Raw genomic sequence first — 24,663 nt, 5'->3', positions numbered from 1 at the left:
TATCTTGAATGTGTTTTTAATATTGTTCTTTTTTTGCTATAATCTTATTATGTAGTCTTGCAAACAGAGTTCATTATTGTTAAAAGTAAAGTATTTGCTTCTTGTATTTGAAGATGACCTGACTGACCTATGCCACTATTGTGGGAACCACGATGGTGACACTCAATGGATAAATGCTTTTGTTTTACATGTCCTCAGCCTATTCAGCTTAAAAAGATGATAAAAAAAATCATGAAACAAAATTTAATTTTAAAAATATCACAGACCACACATCATATGACTTATTGTAGTTGTAATGAATGGTGGACTGCTTTATGATCTGAGTATTTTGCAAGATTGTTATTTACATACTTATTTGTATAACACTTTTAACAAAATACTCGTGTTACCTTGTTTTGTCTAATTCATACTGGCTGCAACATTTACCCACGGTGGTACCACAGGAGCTGTGCCAAGAAGAGATAAGATAACTCTTCATTGCACAGTCATACATAGTACAATAGTACAATGAGATTGGAAAACTGTCCTATGTCGGCAATACATATAATACAACACGACACGATATGACACATCACAACGCAACACAAACAACACAACACAGTATATTAACTTAGTAATAAAAAAAAGAAGAAGTGTATGTGTATTGCACACTGTTATTATTGCACATTAATTATTATTGCACCTTGTCATAAATATAAATATTATTATTGTTATTGCTTTAAACATTGTTCCCCCCCCCCAAAAAAAAGCCCCACAAGAGCAAAAAAAACCCCCATTTGTTTGTGAAGCATGCTGGTCAGAAAGTTAGGGACGCTGTCAATTTTTCTAGGGATTTGAAATGTTTCTTGTTTTGTATCGTTGTCTCCTATAATATTTATTGGTTGTTTATTTGTTTATTAATTCATTAATTTATGTTCGTGTTGCTGTGTGCGTTTCTGTGTTGTTCACAACATTAGAGTTCAGCTTTGATTGCAATTTGTTTGTAGGATTATTCAATTATTTTGTGTTTCCTAACATGTTAGCATAGTTACTGTATGCAAAGAATTAATATATATGTTGTTCCATGGTTTACTGGTGTTGAGCTTCCGCTATACCCCCTGTTTCTGGTCTATTTGTTAGTTTATTTTAACTGGTGGTTTCTTCTTTAATTGGATGTAATTGTTATTCGTTTTTGGTTTTCGTTTCAATTAATAAGTGCTGTATTGGATCGACATTTTTATTACCGCTTGTTTTCTCTTTCCTATTACTCAGTGTTCCTAATTTGTTTAAGCAGATCTCCTCCCACCTGTTTCCATTTGGCCATTATCCTTGTTTTGTATTATTTTTGAATTACAACATTTTTGAAATTTGAGGTTTTATACACTGTGCAATAAAGGCTTGATTTAAATTTGCAGCAAAATGTGTTGCATATAACCCTTGGGAATGATGTCCATAAAATTTGAAGCAGAAATATTATTTCAGTGACAGGATATAGGCGCCAATCACTTTTTGTCAGCTTGAAAATGACTATTATCGGTATTAATGTTCTTTTAAAAGTTATTCAGCAGTTCTAATGGACTGTTTGGGATATAATATGTAACATGTAGCCCTTCTGTATGATACCCAATGGGGCCAGTGCTGATGGGCAATCATAGCCAATCAGCAATCCCACTTCACAGTCTTGAAGTGGCTGCAGCTTGTTTGCCAGTTGCCTCAGATGTGGCCACTGAAGTGCGGTGTCCTTTGTAGGAATGTGAGACTTATCGACTGGGATGAAATCCCTTGTGTATGCCTGGCGTAGCTGAACATGCGACTCACTATGGAGCCCACGAACTTGCAATCCACAAGCCACTTTGCTAGCTATGACTGTGTCTACTGCTGTCATTGTACTGAGCCTTAATTGCACTGGCTGAGTCTTCACATTTAGTGCAGAGACCAGATCTCCCAAGATGAAAGTTGAATCGCTCTGTGTGTCGAGCAGAGCATATGTGAGAATCTCACTGTGGGGGTCTTCTGCCAATGACACAAAAACTGGAACAATGCTAGACGTAGCTGAGGAGTATCTTGTCAATGTGTGTGACATGACATTGCGGACTTCCTTTGTCTCATTTCCTGCAGATGGTGAATCACTGTTTAACATTTCACTGGCTCCCTCAATTCTCTCTATGTGCAAGCAAGTTGGATGATTTCGACCACATATAGTGCATGTGTGCCTTCTTTTGCATTCTTTACTAGTGTGACCCTTTCTTAAACAGCCGAAGCAAAGATGGTTTTCACGAATGAAAGCTCTCTTTTCATCAGGAAGCCTTGTGGCAAAGGTTGGGCACTTGGCGACACCGTGTGTTTCATCGTTGCAGACGAAGCATGGTGGTCTTGGCTTTGAAATTAAGGTCCCTGGTTTACCTGCAGAGTGCTTAGCTTGAGCATTGGTGCTGAGTGCCTTGGTTCTCTTAGGAAGCCTTTCATCTGTTACTTTAGTGGTTAATAAGAAGGGAGAAGCAATGGGGTTGCAGGCTATTCTAGCTTCCCTTTGTAGAAATTTGGTGAAATGAGCAAATGGTGGATACTCTTGACATCTGTCTAGTTCATCCACAACAACGCAACCCCATCTGCGTACCAGCCATTCGGGTAGTTTTTTGAGAAGTTTATGATTTTCTTCACAATCATTTAGAATTGCCAGCCCTTTAACATGAGGGATGGCCTCGGCACAACTTTGAAGGAAATCTGAAAACTCTCTGAGGGCTACTGGGTCATTGGGAGCTATTTTTGGCCATTTCATCAGTTTATCCCTGAAAGCCTTTTGGACGACAAATGAACTTCCATACCTCTCCTGAAGAATTTCCCAGGCACCCTGATATGCATCTTCTGAGTTTCGATAGAAGAATCCTTCGACCGCCTTCCGTGCCTCACCTGCAAGATAACTTTTCAAGTACAACATTTTTTCGCCTGCGGGGAGGGGTTTGTGGCCAATCAATGCCATAAAGGATATCTTCCAGTGTATAAACTTTAAAGGGCTACCAGTGAACACTGTGGGTTCAGGTGCAGGCAGACGGTTGGAGACGAACAAGCTTACAAGCTCCTGTGTTAAGATGACCTCCTGTTGCTTTTGCAAAATCTCAGGTGGTGCACACTGAGGTCGAAATGATTCAGCCTGTGGATTCAATGGATTCTGAGATTCAATGATTTGGCTATCAAGTTGTGATTTGTCATCTGCTTCATACTTAAGGCTTTCCAATCCATCGTAGTTGTTGTAAGCTCTCACTCTGGCTGCTGCTACTTTTACCTCATTTTCTGCCTGTAGCTGTTGCAGTTTAGTTCTCTCTTCCTCTAGCTTTGCTGTCATTTCTGCAATCATTTGTGCTTCCTTGATTTTCCACTCATGTTCTAAGCTACTCAACTTGGCTTGCTGTTCATGTATTCGTTGCATTGCCTTCGCCTGTTCTAGTTTAGCTGCAAGGTCAGCTTCGGCATCCACACGTTTGCTAGAAGTCGTAGAGGTGGCTCCAGAGTATGAATCTGAGCCCTTTGAATGCTCTGAAATAACTGTTTCTGTTTCAGTTTTCCCAAAAACAGATCCATACTCCTCCTTACTTAATATCATCCTTACACGCTCCTTCTCGAGCCTGTCATTAAAAGTCTTATCTATATCTTCTAGTCATTTACTAATGAGATCACAAATTTCTGTTGTTAGGGCAACACACGCATCCATTTTCTTGACAACATCTGGAGTAGAAGTATGATTACGTCGGATAGGCTCATACAGTTCATGCATTAATGCTTCTTTAGCCTTAATGTCCATTTGTGTTCTAACAAGGTCTTCGTTTGAGCAGAAACCTTTCAGCTTTGTTCTAACTCCTCTTGCTAACTCCTTCCAGGACTCATATGCCTTGCTAAATGACCTTTCATTTTTCTTGGCTTCCTGTTCATGCATCTCCTGCCCCTTTTCTGTTAGTCTTCGCTCTCTGGAGCTGGACCTGGCCTCTTGTGCCTCTGTAGATTTGTCTATTTCTTCAACAGGGGACAACATTATTATTAATTTTATTTTTGGCTTGTTGCACCTGCCCTTTTAAGTGTATATATCTGAACTCAAATGGGTTGAGTGGTGGTTTCAAACTTATTAACACTCAACTTAGATATTTACACCTTTAACCTCACAGACTGGCAACAAAACCCAAATAATACTGATGATGCCCTCAAATCAGACAATTTGCCACTTAAGTTTTTACAGAAGTACAACTGATAGCATAAAGCCCAGATTCAGTCTTAGACATTCTGATGTAAGAAATGTGGGATATTCAGCATCACAACTTTACATGCTACTGTGTTAAATACAGAAGAGGTCTTTCTTTCTTGCATTACTTTAGACTGCCATGTTGAAGATCATTTGCTCACACAGCTTACAAGATGAAGGTGTGCATGACATTGTATTTATAATGTCCTTATTTTGAGTCCTTTACTGATCCAGCAGTCTCTGGATGATGCGATACACTCCTTTACTCACAGTTCGACGAAAGAATAAGATGAGTGTAGATGGCTGCAAGGCAGCGATGAGTTTTCACTGTAGCAGCCCTTGGCATCAAGAACGACAGAAGAGTCTCTAACGGGTGCAGCCATTTATTTCCTCACCACACACGGCTCATTCTCTGGACGTTGAGCACCGTGAAAACTATAAAATAAGAAAAAATTGATACCCGTACAGTACCCTTTGAACTATAACAATGAGCTTAAGTTAATTCAGGCAAGTTCAAACAAGTAATTCTGAGATATACAGTCACAGATTAAATAAAACAAAAGGGGTTACTTCAAACAGCATCAAGGGATTACACAGTTCAGTTAAATAAAATATAACAACAGATCATCTCTCATCACATACCTCAGTCCGCTTGCCAAGGGTGCAAAACTCCGGTAAACACTTAAACACTTTGGCCCGTTTCTCATGGGGTGCTGCTAGCTTGCATGACACACATGTCTAGCTAAAAAATAGCACATGGATGTAAGTAACGTAAATACAGAATAAAAAGGTTTTCAGATAGCTCACAATACAAACGCAGCAACATACCTTACATTAGAAACACACTTATCATACTTATCAAAGTATTATCGTAACTTACATGGACTTTGTACAACTTATTCCCAGTGTTGGGAAGGTTACTTTTAAAATGTATTCTATTACAGAATACAGAATACATGCCACAGAATACAGAATACATGCCCCAGAATGTATTCTGTAACGTATTCCGTTACGTTACTCAATGACAGTAACGTATTCTGAATACTTTGGATTACTTAATATATTATCATGCTTTTTACAACAACGTGAATGTACTATTGCTGTGTGATTTATTACTATTACTGAAGGTCCGCGACTCCGAACTGTAGTAAAGGGACCTCTGACTAATACTGGGTCCCTGTCGGCTCGTAGCTGAAAAATAGCTTTACTTTGTTGTGTGGGTCAACTTTTCTTGCGAGAGACAGAGAGAGGCGTTGAAAGACTGCTCCAACGGAACTTATTGTTTTCGGAGGAAAACACGAACACGGTGTACAGTCGAGTCTTAATAGCTTACTTACAACTGGGCTCGTCAGGCACTCTTGGCTGAAGTGGTTATTATTATATTTACATGCTTCCAGCTCCCGTTTTTCCTCGATGACAACTCGTACCTTTCCACTCCCCTTTTTCTCCCTCCTCGCGCTCACAGACACATAACGTGTATGGCAGTCCATTCTCCCTGCAACACGGACTACACTGCCCATGATGCTACATTCTTTAGAGCTATGCTTGTAGCATTCTGCCTGTTAGCTTAGCACAACAACAACGAAAAGGCGCTCTCTCACCCAGGAAGCACACAGTCGCAGAGAGAGAGAGAGAGCGTCGCCCTGTAACCATGGCAACCGTAACGCTGCCGCCTGGAACGAAAGAATGTAGCTGTCAAACAAACCCAAACAGTCCTGACCCGCGACAAAATGAAACAGGAAAGTACCGCAGTGTAATCCATTTATTTCAACAAAGTAACTGTATTCTGAATACCACCTTTTTAAACGGTAACTGTAACGGAATACAGTTACTCATATTTTGTATTTTAAATACGTAACGGCGGTACATGTATTCCGTTACTCCCCAACACTGCTTATTCCTGCCGCGACAGACTGCTCTATACGCGTTACGGGGCATGCCTCTGAGCACATCTGTCCTTAGTGCGACTGCGCATACAGTTCCGACAACCCCCGCAAGGATGACTTATGGTACAGATCAGCGGTTCATTACACCCAATAAGTTTGAAGCAGAAATATTGTTTCAGTGATAAGTTATAGGCGGCAATCACTTTTTGGCAGCTTGAAAATGACATATTATCGGTATTAATGTTCTTTTAAAAGTTATTCAGAACAAGACCTCTGAGTGAAAAACCGGATTACATCTGGAGGGGCTAGCTCGAATAACACCTTTGAGCGCAAATTCGATCACATCTTGGGGAAGTGCACTGCGGTCGTGAGTTCTCAGAACCTGCTCTTTGAGCAAAAAGAATGACAACATCACGGAACGTAAGTTTGGATAACATCATAGAAAGCTCGCGGCTCTCCAACGGGAGATTGAGAGACCAGTGTTGGACTGTTAGAACAGCTTTGAAATTCATATGAGTTGTTCGCACTAAAGTAAAAACCATCATCACTTCATGCGGAGACCCAGTAGCGGTTTTAGATACGGGCGACACGGGCGGTTGCCCGGGGCGGCATCGTGGTGGGGGGCGGCATCACGGACATCGGCAAAAAAAAAAAAAAAATTTTTTAAAAATGCTTGTACTCATGCTGCCCCGACGTCAGCCAGCGCGTATTGGGAATGGCATAGGCACCGATCGGTTTTCTATCGCCCATTTGCTGGGAGTAAGGACGCCCTTCGTTTGCCAGGTGCGCCTGCTGCTTGCGGCGCAGAGAGGAGAGGGCGGGGCGGCGGGGGATTCTCTGACCGGCTGGAGCAGCATCTAATAACCAACTCGCAAAGTAACACAAAATAAAAAGAAACCAACAAACACGAAAACACCAGACATCATGATACAGACTTATAATTTGCACCGATGTTTTTTCAAAATTCTATACACGAAAAGTGAGCGCGAGAGCCCTCGGTGCGCCTGCTGCTGAAGTCAAAGTAAACTTTATTGTCATCTCCGCTACATACAGTCCAGTATATAGAGCAGGGGTCCCCAATCCCAGTCCACGAGGGCCGGTGTCCCTGCATGGTTTAGATGTGTCCTTGATCCATCACAGCTGATTTAAATGGATACATTACCTTCTCAACGTGTCTTCAGTTCTCCAGAGGCCTGGTAATGAACTAATCATGTGATTCAGGTGTGTTGACCCAGGGTGAGATCTAAAACCTGCAGGGACACCGGCCCTCGTGGACTGGGATTGGGGACCCCTGATATAGAGAGACGGACGACAAGGCTCCAGTTACAGCAGTGCAAGCAAACAAAAAATATATGTAAGAAGAGTAAGAAAATAAATATACACTTTAGGACCAGGGGTAAAGGGATCAATAACAATTTATAATTTACAGTTTGATGATTTAAAGTCTCACACACAAGCCATCGAAGGGGGGCTTGCTGCTTCCAAATAGAGCACATTTCATTTATAATGTTGTAAATCCAAATCCATTATGTATTCATGATTTGAATCCTGGGTTGTGTGAAATCTCAGAAATGCACCCTAGACAAAGTGAATCTGTGAAGGTGTAGGTGTGTTAGATCATGTTGTGGTGATCCTTGGGTTGAGATGGGTGTTCATACTGGAGTGCAAAATTAAAACTAATGGAAGACGGACAAGAAAAGTTCAAAGCCATCAGGTCCTCAGTTTAGAAAAAGAGAAAAGAGGAGGAGGAGAAATGAGCAAAAGATGCAGGTAAGCAGATGTGTCATTGGATACTGGCAGGTCATCCTGAAACAATCAGAATCAGAATACTTTATTAATCCCTAAGGAAATTATGTGAGTTACAGAAGAAATGGTAAAAATAGCAACAGTAACAGACTAAACTCCAAACAGTACATTATGTTACAGATTTTAATATTAATAATTAGTCATTGTCAGTTGTTGATTCGTACTGTTCTCATTGTATGACGAATTATGATAGCTGTTTGGTAGCCGTTTGCATACTATGCATACTCTCTCTCTCTTCATATGTGTGTGTGTACAACAATTTTATGTTAATGTACAATCCTTAATATGTTTTGTGTGTGTGTGTGTGTGTGTGTGGGGGGGGGGGGGGGGGGGGCGCCAGAGGGGGTGTTCGCCCAGGGCGCCAAACTGGCTAGGACCGCCACTGCTGACACCCAGACGCCAGCTGCCGCCTCAAGGCTGGAGCTGAACAAAACACCCTGATGACGACTGTGTTTAGACTGTTCCCCCCATTCCATGCAAGGCCACCTGGGTTGGCTGGAAGACTGTTTACTTAGCCTGGCGGGGCGACACTGTCTCAGCTGAACTCTGGACACACACACACACACACACATGCACTGATATGCACACACTCATCCCCCCTCCCTTTCCAAACGCCTTCGATACTTGTGCCCTACCGGGGAAGATGGCAGTCGACTGGACCAGCGCAGACATGCTGCAGGACCGGATGCACTGTCTACACCGGCTCTCTCTTACCCTTTACCCGCCCCTGTTGCTTGTCTTGTGTTTCTATGGTGTATTGATAGTCATGTGCTTTTTGTGCTGAGGTGTTTTTTCTGTTATCAAACTGTTCTCCCACTAGGAGCTCAGTCTGAGTGGAGTTTTTTTTCTCCTCCTCTTATCTCATGTTATGTATTTTCGTTGTTTTTTTCCTATCAGCCTACCTTTCTGACATGTCTCCCAAATGTGATGTTTGTGTAAAGTTGGTCAGAAGGTTCCTTTGTAAGTGCGCATGCGCCATTAGCGTGCTGCCTGCTGTAACCCCAATTTCCTTCGGGATTAATAAAGTATTCTGATTCTGATATTCAGCAGTTCTTGGAGAGTGTTTGGGATATAATATGTCACATGTAACCCTCCTGGATGATATCCAACAATTTTGAAGCAGAAACATTGTTTCAGTGATAAGATATAGGCGGCATTCACTTTCTGGCAGGTTGAAAATGACATGTTATCGGTAATAATGTTCTTTTAAAAGTTATTCAGCAGTTCTGAGGGAATGTTTGGGCTCCTGTGTGTCACGTTTAACCCTTTTTGATGATACCCAACAAGTTTGAAGCAGAAATACTGTTTCAGTGACAAGTTATAGGCCACAATCACTTTTTGGCAGCTTGAAAACGGCATATTATCGGTATTAATGTTATTTTAAAAGTTATTCAGCAGTTCTAATGGACTGTTTGGGATATAATATGTCACATATAGCCCTTCTGTATGATACCCAACAAGTTTGAAGCCGAAATATTGTTTCTGTCACGAGTTAGGTCACAATCATTTTTTGGTAGCGCTAAAATGCCATGTTCTCAGCCGTTATTCTGAACAAACAAGAAAGAGTCATGGTGATACTGGCACAATAGGTCTTTATTGTTTTAACTACTATTCGACAGTCTTATAACAAATATGAACAACGAGAGTAGACATACTAAGCCTGTAGGCATTAATTATTCCATCGTGATGCGTGTAGTCATTCGTGACTGCGCTACACACTGAAAGCAACCTTCTGATAAGCGTCATAGTTCGGTTACAAGACACGTTAAAGTTCTATAGATGACATAACAAAGGCATAAATGTGTTTGGGTTTTTCCCACGTTATATCAGTTGCACGGAAGTAGCTGTCAACGCAAGTAATCCGGGCGCTGCACCTTTAACCGCTCCCGCGGACGGCAATCACTTTCTGGCAGACAATCACTTTTTGGCACACCTGTTGTAGCTTTTCAGCTCACAGCCCGACACACGCCAACACAACAGCATAGATAGTGTAACGTGCGGTGGAGATGAAGCCAGCCGCGGAGGTGTGCAGGTGGATAGCGAATGAGCAACAGCTTCTGACTTTCCAAAAAGTACTCATTTATTTACAATATCAAAAATAAGTGCTACCTCTACCACACATTACTGAAGAGCACACTAGTCCGCGTACACACGGGAGCATCCATTACAGGAGGAGTGCGAAGAAGAACAAAAAAAGGGGGTGACACCAGTCGTGAGACAGGAGGCGCCGCCATGTGGTGATACACTGCATTACGATAGCAACTGTTACATAGTCCCCCCTGGTGAGAAAAAGGCTGTCCTCAGCCATACACAGCTGGAAAAGCACACACCACACCTAACAGTACCCTATACATAGAGGTTACAGCTAAGATTAGTGCACACACAGGGCAAAAGACCATTTAAAAATGAAATTGGTGAAAATAAGACGAACATGTACAGTGGAAAATCAGTCTTCTTAGTTTTTTCACTTTTTCCTTTTTTTTGTTTTTAAAGTAAATGCCAAGAATGAACCTTAACGCACTAAAGAGCCATAAAACTGGATTAAGTAGAGCAAACAGAAACATCTACATATCATGACTCAAAGTAGCAATGCAACAAGACAGCATCAAACAGGTTTAACCAGAACATTTCACTTCAGATCAAGCCTGGTTGTGTGAAAATCATTAGTCCATCTTTTGTTGCTCCAGCCAGACGTAACTCTGGGGCAACGTCTGAGCCTGAGATTGTAATGTCCACCAGCAGCTGGGCGCTGGACAGATCTGGGTGAAACACTCTCTGGAACAGCGCCCACACCAGAAGAAGAGTCAATGTCCGGTAAATCAAAGGGGAATGGCTCAGAGCCAATGTCAGTGTCTGCAGGGGGGCCAGGGTGGGCCTGAGAGTCAGAGTTCAGACCCTCTGCGGTCTCTCTCTCGGCAGGCGATGAAACAGAATGTTCTTTGGAAGTGAGAGAGTCCCAGGTATGGAACGGTTGCATGTTCACAACATGATAAACACCTGCATCCACACCTGCATCCACCCAAGTGAGCCTGTAATTAACATCACTGAGTCTCTGAGATACACACAATGGTCCCTGAAACAGTGGTGCAAGTTTAGCAGTAAAGTTAGACTGAGCATCTGACCTGGGGTGTGTCTTAACTCTCACAAGGTCACCAACACGAAACGTGGCATGTCGATGTCTCAAGTCATAGTAATGTTTTTGTCTGTCATGGCTATAGTCCAAAGCTGCTTTGGCGTGGTCGTGAGCTTCCTGCAGGGAGGCTCTCAGAGTCTCAGGGTAAGGCACACCCGGTTCATCAACACCTACTGTAGAAGGCTGAGTGATAAGGTCAAGCGGGGTGTCTAACTCACGACCATAAAGCATCATGGCAGGAGTCAAACCTGTACTGTCATGAGGGGCGGTGCGCAGAGCAAAGCAAATCTGAGGGAGAAACTTGTCCCATGATGTGTGCTTATCACCTACATAAGCGCGGATTGCAGTTTTCAGAGTCCGGTTGACGCGTTCAGTAGCATTTGTCTGAGGGTGATATGCCGTAGTGAGTCTGTGCACCGAGCCTAATGCAGAAACAACATGTTCAAAAAGCTCACTCACAAAAGGAGACCCTCTGTCAGAAATCAGGTAAGTGGGTGTACCATGTCTAGCAAAAATGTCAGTGACGAATTTATTAGCTGCTACCTGAGATGTAGCTTCTTTGACAGCACTGGCTTCAACCCATTTAGTCAAATAGTCAACAAACACGATCAAATAAGCATTACCAGTGGGGGTGCGGGGAAGTGGCCCAACAAAATCCACACCCACATACTCCCAGGGTTTCTGGGGGACAATGGGAACCATAAGACCGGCTGCTTTTTTTTGACTTGGCTTGGTGAGTTGGCACACTGAGCATGAAATCACATAGTGTTTCACATCAGCTGCCATTTTGGGCCAGAAAAACCTAAAACGCAGTCTAGCCAATGTCTTAGAAACACCCAAGTGACCTGCTGTGGGGTGGTCGTGGTAATAGTCCAGCAAGGTGCCTCTAATGGAAGTAGGGGCAAACAGTTTCAGCTCTTTCAAAGGGTGCAAAGCACATGTGGACTTGGGTTCTCTGTGATACAAAAGAGAGTCATACACAACATACTGTAACAAGGTGGCATTGTCCGAGCTGTTCAGAGAGTCTGCTTCAATGTCTCTGAGGAGTGGACCTGTGACATGATCGTCTAACTGCAGCTGTCTCAATTGTGAACGGTCAGCCAGAATGACGGGGGGCAGAGTACGAATGTCCAGGCTGCCCATAACAGCATGATCTGGTAAAAGATCAGTCGGCCTGTCACAGGTCAGAGGCAAAGGGTTGCGTGACAGTGCGTCGGGAACTTTGTTCTGTGCACCAGGTTTGTGCACTATTGTGAAATCAAAGTCCTGCAAACGAAGTGACCAGCGGGCGAGTCGGCCCGTTGGGTTTTGACGAGACATGAGCCACCTGAGACTGTTGTGGTCAGTGAAGATAGTAACATAACAAACCTTCAACATACGGGCGGAAGTGTTCCAGAGCCCATATCACAGCGAGGCACTCCTTCTCTGAAGTGCAGTAGGGGAGTTCAGCTTTGTGAAGGGAGCGACTAGCAAAAGCCACAACGTACTCACGACCCTTGTCATCCTTTTGCATCAACACTGCCCCAAGACCAATGTCACATGCATCGGCGTGAATGGAAAAGGGACGGTTGAAGTCTGGAAATGACAGGATCGGGGCTGATGTGACATGATCCTTCAAAGTGTCCATGGCCCTTCGACAGCTGTCGTCCCAGTGTTGTCCTTGTCCTTTCTGGTGATGGCGTGAAGAGGTTCGGCATGGCGGGCATAATTCTGAATGAAGCGTCGATAATAGCCAGTCAAGCCAAGGAACTGACGGACGTGTTTCACTGAGGTTGGGGTATCAAACTCCTTAACCGCCTTTACTTTGTCTGGATCGGGCTTAACACCTGATGATGTGATGCGGTACCCGAGAAAGGTGAATTCATCGAGGCAGAATTGGCACTTTTTGAGCTTCAATGACAAGCCAGCAGCCTGGAGTCTGCCCAGCACCTCCTCAAGATCCACTAAGTGCTGTTCAAAGGTAGGTGAGGCGATAACAATGTCATCCAGGTAGACTGCGCACGTTTTGTAAATGAGGCCAGCAAGCACAGAGTTCATGAGTCTCTGAAAAGTTGCAGGTGCGTTGCAGAGCCCAAAGGGCAGCACCCGAAACTGGAAGAGACCGCAGTGAGAGATGAAGGCAGTTTTAGGCTTCGAGTCCTCTGCTACAGCAACCTGCCAATAGCCTCGCGCTAAGTCCAATGTCGAGACAAACTTTCCTCTTGCCAGAAAGTCCAAAGACTCATCTACACGAGGCAGGGGATAAGAGTCTTTTCGGGTAACTTGGTTGAGCCCTCGAAAGTCCACACAAAACCTTGGTTCCGTGGCCGCTCTATTTACAATGACTACAGGAGCTGCCCAAGGGCTTGTGGAAGGTTCAATGATGTTGTCCTTCAACATTTGTTGTACTTGTTCTTCAATCACACGTTTCTTAGCAGGTGACGTGCGATAGGGTGGGAGATTGACAGGTGTTGCATTGCCAGTCTCTATGGCGTGCTCAGTGAGAGCCGTTCGACCAAGTTGACCATCAAACAAGGAGCTAAACTTGCTGAGCAGATTGAGTAAAGCATCCTTGTTGTTCTCTGAGAGACTTGCTTCAGACAGTTTGGCTGTTAAGTCTGAGCGAACCAAGTCCAAAGACATCAGTGTTCCAGGTGAATGTGAGTAATCATTTTGAAGGTCCTCTTCATCGTCTGCGAGTGGGCAGGGGATGTCCTCAATGTAGACGGTTCTAGTGGGAATGTGAATAGAAACAGAAGCTCTTGCCATAAAATCCATTCCCAGAATGAAAGGAGAGGACAAATCTGGTATTATTGCAAAACGCTGGTAAAAGTTCTTGTTCATGAATCCAATATTGAGCCAAATAACACCGTCAGGGATACAGGGAGCATTATTGGCAAGGTTAACTGCAGGACCATTCCACTCACTTGTGTTTCTAGGGTGAGAGTCATTTACTTGAATGAGATCTGTTCGTACAGCCGAGAGGGAAGCACCCGTGTCGAGGGTAGCATCCACAGATGAAGCATTGAAGTTCACTTTCGTTCTTAGTGGGGTATTCCAGTGGACTTGTGAAAAATTGTCTTCCAAGTGTCCAAGACTGTGTCCACCCTGTAGTGAATCGGGCGTGTGAGGCTCCGTTAGTAACTGGGGGAAGGTTGGCCTCTGTGAAATGTCCTCCCCCCCCTGTAGTTTCCCGACTGCCTGTATTGTGGCTGGGATGTGGTGCTGCTTAATTCCACCTTTTCATGGCCAGGGTCAGAGGGGCCAGGTGCCGGCAATGGCTGGACTGGGCCATGCCTAGCGGTGTTCGAGGCTCGTTGTGGCAAATGAGGTTGGGTGTTACAGTTTGGGCAGGTGCGTGTGGTGAACCCTGGCTGAGAGCATCTGAAGCAGTAAGGTTCAGGCTTATAGTTGTCTTTGCTACATAAAGCAGGCTGTGGTCTTTGTGGTCCAAGCACTGAGTGAAGCTCATGAGCACATAGCAGCAGGTCCATTACAGAAGTGACATTAGCGCCATACAGGGCAACTCTGTATTTTTCAAGAGCATGTTTACTAATTAGGTCGATTCTGTCTTTTTCAGGTGGAGGACTCTTCAGTTTGTCAAACTCACTCAACATGTGGGCAACAAAGGTTGGGAGTGGTTCGTCCTGAGCCTGAACACGATCCAAAATTCCTCTCAGGATGCGTTCTTGGTTGTTGGAGGGCAGAAAAACTGTCTTAAACAGTTGACAGAATTGAGCCCATGATGTGATGTGGGAGCTCAATGCCTTGAACCATTTCCCGGGCTCTTTTGCAAGAAAGTGTGGCAGTTCGTTTAGCAATTGCCCATCGGTTAGGTTCAATGAGGCTTTGTATGTGCCAACTGCATTTAACCAGTCCTCAGGTTGCACTTTGCCGTCCCCAGCATACACAGGAGGCTCCAGTTTTGCGTGATGTAAAGCTGCCGCAATCACTCTGGAAGTGCTGCTGAGCTCAAGTGAGTGAGATGGGAGAAAAGGATTTGTAGGTTGAAATGGGTTGCTGGGCAGGAACGGATTGGTACTGTTGGTGGGTTCAGTTTTGTCTCTCGCAGGAACATGAGGTGTCGATGTGGCCATTGGGAAAACAGGAGACTGTGGGACTGCAGGAGGGGGAGAGCTCCCCATTGTGAGTTGGTCCCACTGCCTTAGTAAACTCTGCTGTATGTTCAGTGAGTCACGTAAACAATCACTAAGCTTATTCACCTCAGTTCTTAACTCCACCACTTGTTGGCTAAGGCTAGGAGTCACATTTTCAACTATCTGGCACATAGGTAACGAGGTAAGTTCCATGTCTGAGTCAGAGTCGTCTGGGCAGTGTGCCATTGTGATTTCAAAAAAATTAAGCCGCTCCAGGGCACAGTGTAGTTATTGATATAGTAGTAAAAGAGTCAGATCAGACTAGAAAGACAAAAATGCAAAGATTAATTTTAAATCGTTTCGTTATACTGAGCCGAAGACCAGCACCAACGGTTGTAGTCGGCCAAGTTCTCACTTACATGTGCTACAGTCAGTCTCAGCAGAGGGAAAGGGGAATGGAAAGCCAGCAGAAATGTTCATGTCCAGGCTCTCCACAGAAGAATTAATCCTTAGAAGACGAAACCAACAGCACGTCCAAATAACAAATCCACGGAGTCCATTCGCGTCGCGGAGTCAGCTTCTCTCTTTTTCTTTCTCCCAAGCAGAGCAGCGGCACACCGCGGTATCCAGAAATTAGTCGGGTCCCACCTGAGCTGAGGCTGCGGCCATGGCTGGAGAAAACGTCCGAGCGTCCGCAAAACTTGGGGGATTTCCGAGACAGTTCACGTGCTAGAAGAGAAGAATCCTCGGCGGGATGCAAAAATCGTCTGAAGTCCAAGGGGAAAAAGTTCGGGCGCCAGTTGTAACGTGCGGTGGAGATGAAGCCAGCCGCGGAGGTGTGCAGGTGGATAGCGAATGAGCAACAGCTTCTGACTTTCCAAAAAGTACTCATTTATTTACAATATCAAAAATAAGTGCTACCTCTACCACACATTACTGAAGAGCACACTAGTCCGCGTACACACGGGAGCATCCATTACAGGAGGAGTGCGAAGAAGAACAAAAAAAGGGGGTGACACCAGTCGTGAGACAGGAGGCGCCGCCATGTGGTGATACACTGCATTACGATAGCAACTGTTACAATAGCACAGACGTTAAGGCGGCGTCCTCCTTCCCTGCAGCGGCGCTGCAGACCAGGCCCCGCCACACACATTAACCAGGTAAAATACATATTTAGGCAGAATTTTGCAAATATCTATTTTTCATTTTTCAGCAGCACAGTGCTTTTTTTCCAATTATTTTTTTAAAAGTCAGATCAAGGCTCCAAAAGTTTTTGTTTGCTGGGTCATTTTTAGTTCCGCTGGGTGTCTTTGCTTTTGTTATATTTCTTTAAGAGTTCAAAATGTATTAATTACATAAATAAAATGTAATTTTCTCTGTAGCACTTCATGGTTTTAAGCAACGCACCTTAGTTGTTCACACAAAGCATAAAGGTAAAAAAACAAACAAACCCAAAAAAAAACAATATATACAGTGTTATCTTCATTTTAGATGTCAAAAAGTATTTGCGGCTCCCAGTGTTTTCTTTTGCGTGGAAATCGCGTCCAAATGGCTCTTTGGGTGCTAAAGGTTGCTGACCCCTGCACTAGGTTCTATATCAGTATAAAGCGCCTTGAGACTAAATAAAACTGAATAGAATAGACAAGCACAGCACAATTCCAAACAAATTAATATATATATAATTTACTGGTATGATACCAGAATTTCAATAATTCTGGTAATATTGATTTACATTTTATGTTTTAGAGAAATTGCCACAGAAACAAGGCTAGAAAAATATTGTGACTGTTAAAGACAGCAAGCCCAAATATCTCCACCTGTTAAAACTCCTTTTCCCCCCACAGTAACTCGTTTTACAAAGTCAAACATACAGAGAAAAGACTGCTGTGTTTACCGTAATAAGGACACTGGTTTACAGCTTCTTTTGGACTCAAACTCTGGATGTGTTTGGTTGATTTTTAAGTTTTCTAGTTCGTGTGATCATCTTCTGCTGAGCAGCCTCTGAACCATGAAGAAACTTTCCGTAAGTCCACACTGCTGTGGATGCTGTATCTGTGACACTGACATGATGCTTGAACCTACAGTTTTGGTCATAGTGACCCTGCAGCTTCCTGTTGTTTATGAGATGTTCGCACCAGTGGGAATTAAAAAAAGTGGGAAAAGGAAAAAAGAAATAAGAAATAGTTCGCCTGTAATTAATGGACGTGTTTTTCTACATTTTCAGTATACATACTGCAGTATAAATATATTCCTTATGGCAGCACAGTTTGTGAGTAAAGGGTTAGAGTGAGTCACTTGATACGTCAGCAAATAACATTTTCTGTTGAAAGTAGAAAACAACTAGAGAACAGACGGAGTCAGAGCTGAAGAGTCCTCCCGTTTTATGTCCTCACTGAAAGCAGAGGCGTTTTTTTTTTAATTCAGATATTTTAACGAATCTCTGTTTTTCTCGCTTTCTCTCATCTATATGACAGCAATCACTGAATGAGATACTTATACATTGTCTCTAAATATTTCTTTGATTACACTTTGAATTCCAGTCTTTAAGCATCAGATATTCAGATCAGATCAGATATTGGTCTTCACAATCCACAACAAAAAAGAGGGTATTGCTTCTTTTTAAACATGCACGTGTAAGCGGTAGTATCACAAACATTAATTCAGTAATTACAATGACTGTGGTTCATTAAAAAATCATGCTGGCGCCTCGCAATGGCCAGAAGCAGCGGGTACGCCATCTGTCAGAAGTGGGCTGACGCGTTTTGAGCCACGCTTTGGAGCAGTGTTTCGAAATCTTGTAAATTCTAAATTCTAAAACTACGGTTATTACCCGACCCTAAAACTCAATGAAATATGGTACATAACCAGATTCGTACTCTGGATGGCATTACCTTGGCAATGTAGGACTGCTTTCTTCCATTTACGCAACATCTCTAAAATTAGAAACATCCTGTCTCAGAGTGATGCTGAAAAACTAGTTCATGCATTTATTCCTTCTTGGCTGGACTCCTAAAAATTCATTATTATCAGGATGTCCTAAAAACTCCCTGAAAAGCCTTCAGTTGATCCAAAATACTGCAGCAAGAGTCCTGACAGGAAAGAGAGAGCAGACTTCTCCTGTACTGGCTTCCCTTCATTGGCTCCCTGTTAAATCCAGAACTGGAACAATCAGGCCCCAAGGTTATCTTAATGAACTTATTGGACCGTATCACCCCAATTAGAGCACTTTGCTCTCAGATTGTGGGGTTATTGTTGTTCCTAGATTATTTAAAAGTGCAATGGGAGGCGAAGCTTTCAGGCCCCTCTTCTATGAAAACAGTCCCCTGTTTAGATTCAGGATGCAGACACCGTCTCTACTTTTAAGCTTTGAGAGCCTTAAAATTTTCCTTTTTGGTTAAGTTTATAGTTAGGGCTGGATCAGGTAAGCACAAATCTTCCCTTATTTAAGCTGCTATAGATTTAGGCTGCTGGGAGCTTAGAAGTAGAATGGGAGGGAGAGTCTTCAGTTTTCAGGCCCTTCTGCTGGCGGTTACTTCCTGTCAAATCGGAGTTATTCCTTCCTACTGTTGCCATTGTGCTTGCTCATAGGGGGTCATATTGGGTAGTTAGTTGTATGTATTATTACTGAGTCTACCTTTCAATATATAGCGTCTTGATGCGACTGCTGTTCTGATTTGGCACTGTATAAATAAAATTGAACTGAAACATCTGTGCTTCGGAAGCTTGATGCAGTCTCGAAACATTAGTTTCGAGCTTCCCATCCCCCATATTGTCCACTTTAGATATTGTGTTAGTGATTTAACCCTGGTCCTGTTGTTATCATTGGGGTTTTCTGGTAACAGCCGGCAGGTTTATGAAGTTTTGTGGTGGAAACTGGTGTGGTAGTGGAATTGTGTGTAGTCTGTCTGGTTGATTCCCAACTGAATTCATAGTAGAACCAGTGGACACGTTTCTTTGTTAATTGATTTACATTTTTTAAATACTCAATAGAGTTGCTTGTAGCAGCAGTTGAAATGGGCATTTCCGACTGCAGTGTTTGTCTTAACATTAAAAAGACTGACCACCTCTCTGCAGGGCAAGTAGTGTTGTCAGTACCAAAAGCTGAAAGGTCACAGTCTCGTGCAACAGCTCCTGATAGAGTGGTCTACACTGATATTTTAATATTTAGATTCAAAGTGATGCAGGAGAATGTTCTGTTTTACTGGTGTTGTACCTTACCTTCTGCATTGGTTCAGATCATAAAATGCTTTTCTAAGTAGGAGAGTAAGAGTTCCTCATCTATTTCTCTTACCTATGGTGTGCCACATTTGGCTCTTCTTGTTTCTATTATGTCTGCTCCCTCTTCTGCATATTCTGAGCACCTTCAAGGACATTTAATATCACTGCTATGCAGATGAAATTCAAATATACATCTCTTTTTAACCCCAAGATGTTTCTAAGCTGCTGATCCAAAATAATTTCTTAGACTCTCTTCAAAGTTGGATGGCTGACAACTTCCTGCAACTTAATGAAGAAAAAACAGAAGTTCCTGTGTGTGCCCTGACAGATTTCTGCCAAAGGTAGCTCCTTTGTCCCCTTACAACATTTGGTAAATCATCTATCAGGAACCTTAGAATTTTGACTCTTTGTTCATTCTTGATGTTCATGTGTAATCTCTAGTTTGCTCTTTTTGTTTTCACTTGCCAAGTTAAGTCCCATTGTGTCACGCTCTGAACCTGAGATTATTATTGATGCATTTTTTCATCTTGTGTAGATTATTGAAATTCATTGTTCACTTGTCTAAGCAGAAACTCCTTGGAACACCTGCAGGTTGTTCAGTGTGAGGGACCAAGCAGCCCAGGCACAGAGGACACAGGAAAAAATGGTTTTCTTTCTTTTAACCCTCAAAAAAGTTCAAAAGACAAAATTTAAAAACACAACTAGCAGGCCCATAAAAGAGGTCAACTAAATATAGTTGGACACAACTTAACTCACAAACTGACCTAATTACAAAGACACAAGAGGGTAGCTTTTATGGTGGTTTGGCCAAACCATTTAAAAATGATTAATGAATTATAGTAATGAAGAAAACTGCAAACCAAACTAATAAAGTGAACAAATGGACTGATTTACCCATGTGTGGCTGATGCCATCACATTCAGAACACTACTGTGAGGCTTATTGTTCTAAGTACTTTCATACCTCACCATTGCTGACCCAGCTCCACACTGAATTCTGGGTCCATTTTAAGATTCTGTTTTTGACTTCCGGAGCTCCTCCATACATTCCCAGCAGCTCCTTGAAGTCATGTGATCAGGGACTACTTGTTTTGAATAATACGAGACTGAAAACTGGAGCTTTGCCACAGTGTCCCCCAGACTCTGAGATCTTGAGATCTGTGGACTCAGTGGTCTCTTTCAAGAGGCAGGTAAAAATGCATCTTTTTAGACTTACATTTGGAAATTTTTTAACAATATTAAAATTAAGTTCTGTAGTTTTTTTTTTCTGTTTTTTTTATTGTGAAGCACGTGGTGGCTATAAGACTATAAGTGGAAATTCCAACATTAGAATAAATACTAGAGATGTGTTAACAATAGTAAACATGTTTTACATATTCAAATCACTGAAACCTACTGACACTGGGTATTTTGGAAGATTGTGTGGTTGTTTTACACGATCCAGTAACAGAAACACATACTCTTTTTTTTTTTTTTGAAATGCAGACATTTTCTTTATTTTGCTTCAAAGAAGCTAAACTTGAAGTCTTCACTAGACTTATATAGTCCCACTAGGACAAAACCTTGAGCATAAATAAATACAAAGTAGAGTAGCAGACCAAATAAATAGATCATTCTTCAAATACCATTTGAAGTTATTGTTATGTAACAAAACTATATAATAGCTTTTTTCAATGAGAAGGTCATCAATATGAATTAAATCAAGTAATAAAATACCCAGATTACATTTACTGCACTATGCAGGAGGAGTCTGTAAACAGAACTAAGAGAGCAAACATCTACAAAACATATTATTGATAAATAAACAGTAAATAGCTAAGTGTATAAATAGGCTTGTGTGACTTTTGAAGCCGCATTAAATATTCCCAGCGATGTTCCTTCTAAGTCACAGCCTGCTCACTATGAGCATGCTGCAGGACTTCACACCGCTGATTAGACTTGGTGCATTTCATGAACTTCATGCATTTTATGCGTGTCATGTGATAGCAGGTCTGGATGGTTCTCCCCTAGGAGCTCTGGGGTCTGACACAGGTACACCCCACAGCTACTTCCACATTCACTGGCCTCAGACGGTAAGTCTTCTTATCGTCACAAAGCTCCTTTTTGAGAAACACTCTGTTCTGAACGATGGGAACTGAGTTGTAGTCATAGTCCTCAATCATTTTATTGTCTTTGAGCTGGATGCATCCTGAACACAGGCACTGAGCACCAACATATGTCGAAGGAAAGTGATCTTCCTTGATGTGAGTTCTGTTAAAAACAAAAGAGGACTCGGTGAGCTACAGTTTATTCAGACATGTGGAGCGTGTGGTTCTATATGTCAGTAACAGCAGATGGTCTTAGTAAATACAGAAGCCCCGTCCAAAATGTTAGGAAAGCAATCCTAAGAACAGGGCACATTCATCCTGTGCTATTTTCTTTCTTTTCTTTTCTTTTCTTTTCTTTTCTTAAAACAAAACAAACAAACAAACAAACATCAAGCTGTCAACAAAATTTAATCAAACCATTCACCACAAGATGGCAGCGTTTGGCTTGAAGGTTTTAGCGTCATTTGATACAGAATTATACTATTTTGTTCTTTTGAAGTGACTTTTTTATCGTTACCTGAAGAGACGACTCGTAAATCTCATTTATTTATCTGTTTTCTGTTCTCTCCAGTTATGGTTAATGAAGACACAGGATGCAGTCATTCCCGGCAGCTATGTACCAAGAGAGCTTCATTCGCAGTAGGTGACGCAAGCATTGGATGAATCGGGGAATCCCCCGATTCATCCAATGCTTGCGTCACTTGCGCTGGAAGGACCAGCGCCAATTATCACTCAAGGCCAACTTAGCGACTTTGTCGCTATATTTAGCGAGTTTTCAGACCCCTTAGCGACTTTTTTTTTCTAAAAAAAAGTCTTTGAGTCTTTCAAAGACGTGAAAGCGCGTATCGCTTTTACTCTCAACAAGCAGCGGGTGCTGTAACGCAGTCAGTTCTTTTACTCTTTTACTCGTATGCTGTTTTGTGGATCACAAGGTTTAAAACTGGTACTAAAAACACACACACAAAGTAACTCCACCAGAGCGCCTATTTCGGGTCACTTTTGCCGGTCCAAGCCCGGGTAAAGGAGCAGGGTTGGAATTGTGACATTAAAAAAAACAATAATTGCTAAAAGAAATTTAATTTGTAGTTCTAAATAAACTCTAAATGCATTTAGGACGTTTTTTTACTCACTTTATATCTCTTCCACGATGTTATTTCTCTCTCCAACAACATAGGATTAGCATGACCAATTATGCAAATTAGGCGATGACGTCATTTAGCGACTTCTAGCGACTTTTAGGACAACCAATAGCGATTTTCCTTACTGAGGAGTTGGCAACACTGCTCAAGGCACGCAAATAAGCTCGACTGTGCGCTGATTATGGCTTTATTTTACCGTGTAGCCGTGTGATCCCCGAGTTATTTATTCTCTTATCTGTTTAGCTGTTATGTCTCTTTCAAAATTCAAAACAAGAAGTTCTAGTTTCTAACTGCTGTTCATTTATATTTGCGCGCAGTAGACCGGTTTGTAATTAGCTGTTGTTAAGGATTTTACTACGTCATAAAAATGAAAATCGAGCTTCTAGTTTGCGCCTCACTCTGTGTAAAGGTTTGACTCAAATCTGACGTGACAAAGACCCCAAACAAAATGTAAAGATGGAATTTTTGTAAAATCTCTTGACACTTTTTTATCTTTCGGGAACTTCTCTCACCCGCTGTTTGTGCGAGGTTAGAAAGGACTTTTATATATTTTAAAACATCATTTGCTTCATATGCTGCGTGTTAAATACTGAATAACATCGGGATTTAAAATGTGCTCAGGCTGCTGCTTACACGAATCTCCAGGGGGACAGAGACCTGTCTCGCTGCTCATCTGACAGCGGCGTCTTGTAAAGTTCCAGGGGACAAGAGTAAGATGAGCTGCGAGCCGTTGACCGCGGAGCCTCTGTGGGCCGCAGGTAGTGCGTCCTCAGCTTCCTGTCCGCCGCTGCCTGTAGCTCCTGGTCGTTATAGCACCGGAACATCTTGGACGACCACATGGGCACGATGAACAGTACGAAGATGAGAACCTGGGGAGACGCAGGCAAACCATGTCATTTCATTCATACAGATGTGAAAAAAAGCAGCAGTCTGGAGGTGAAAGCAGAAGCAAAGGGAAAACAGTGATGGAGGTAGCAGAGGCAGATGTCCCGCATTCGACTCACCGGTTTATAGTCCATCCTCCGACTCTGAGCTCTGTCTGATTCTTTCCAAGATTAACCGGTCGGTTCATGACATCCAGTCATTCATCTCTTATTTATGTATACAAAAGATGGGGGCGTGGGAGGGGAGGGGGGGGGGGGGTGCTTTAACTTCCTTGTTTCCGGCAGTGAAGCAGCTGTAGCACCGGCAGTAGGTGAGGATACTGTCATAGAGAACACAGACCTGGAATTTCTTCTCTCTCTCACACACACACACACACACACACACACACACACACACACACACACACACACACACACACACACAACTGAATCACCTGTGTGGTGCCTTTCACACCTTCTATTTAATGTTATAACAGTAAACATTAGAGAAACACAAACTAATCTTTCGAGCAGGGGTATCCTACTATCAGATTACTGTCGAAACAAATAAATGTTATAAATATTTATAGAAGATCTTGGTGAAGAATATCAGCAAACATGTTGTCACTCAAATGCATCTATAAATGTTTATACCTGCGCAGGGAGAGAGCCTCTGACCGAAACTGTACAAAGAAAAATCATCCCAGTTCCTGTGATGGTTGGGTGTAGTTAGGTTTTAAAGACATTGTAAATTACTCAATAGAGTTATTCACTTATACATTTTTAATTTCAGAAATTCACGTCCACACACTAGGGGGCACTACAGGGATTAAACAAGTGGGTCAATCCGACATTCCCGTGGGGCTATCCACACCAACTCACCTGGCGATAAGTTGTAACTTTTTCTTTTGAAGTTAATGCGACTTTATAAAATCTCAGAGCTACAGTAGACACAGTGGACATTTGTGTGATTCCCCTGAAGCTTAACCAGTAGCTTAATTTTTACATGGGACTGAAACGTGTTTTTACTCTAACAAAGTCTAAATGATAATTTACAACTAAATTCTTCCTAAAGCTTTACAATGATAAATTAAAAATCCCCTACCGTAATGAAGAATCTTTATTTTTCTCCAATTATTAGCAAAAATAATAGAAAAGAAATAAATGAAGAAAGTTGACTCTTGCTATAGCTTTTAAGATTAAAAACCCTAAACACACACTGCTGATCCCAGTTCCTGTGAAGTGT

General features: G+C 42.4%; 2 protein-coding genes across 2 annotated transcripts; both read right to left on the bottom strand.

Annotated features, from left to right (window-relative positions):
• Positions 1 to 14,148: 14,148 nt before the first annotated feature.
• On the bottom strand, positions 14,149 to 15,669 carry LOC146628426 (uncharacterized). The gene has a single exon (XM_085357824.1). It carries the CDS (start codon positions 15,355 to 15,357, stop codon positions 14,152 to 14,154), a length of 1,206 nt encoding a protein of 401 aa, XP_085213950.1. The 5' UTR covers positions 15,358 to 15,669; the 3' UTR covers positions 14,149 to 14,151.
• A 5,665-nt stretch (positions 15,670 to 21,334) lies between these two features.
• Positions 21,335 to 23,573, bottom strand: il17c (interleukin 17c). Its single transcript, XM_085357823.1, has 3 exons — positions 23,559 to 23,573; positions 23,188 to 23,423; positions 21,335 to 21,578 (listed from the first exon to the last, which is right to left on the bottom strand). Exons 1-3 carry the CDS (start codon positions 23,571 to 23,573, stop codon positions 21,335 to 21,337), a joined length of 495 nt encoding a protein of 164 aa, XP_085213949.1.
• Positions 23,574 to 24,663: the final 1,090 nt, after the last annotated feature.

Source organism: Diplotaxodon limnothrissa, linkage group LG7 (assembly GCF_057381915.1).
Source record: "Diplotaxodon limnothrissa isolate DT_005_m linkage group LG7, D_limnothrissa_male_GT1.1, whole genome shotgun sequence".
Taxonomy (NCBI): Eukaryota; Metazoa; Chordata; class Actinopteri; order Cichliformes; family Cichlidae; genus Diplotaxodon; species Diplotaxodon limnothrissa.
The sequence above is the reverse complement of the archived record's forward strand: the minus strand, read 5'-3'. Positions and strand labels throughout refer to the sequence as shown.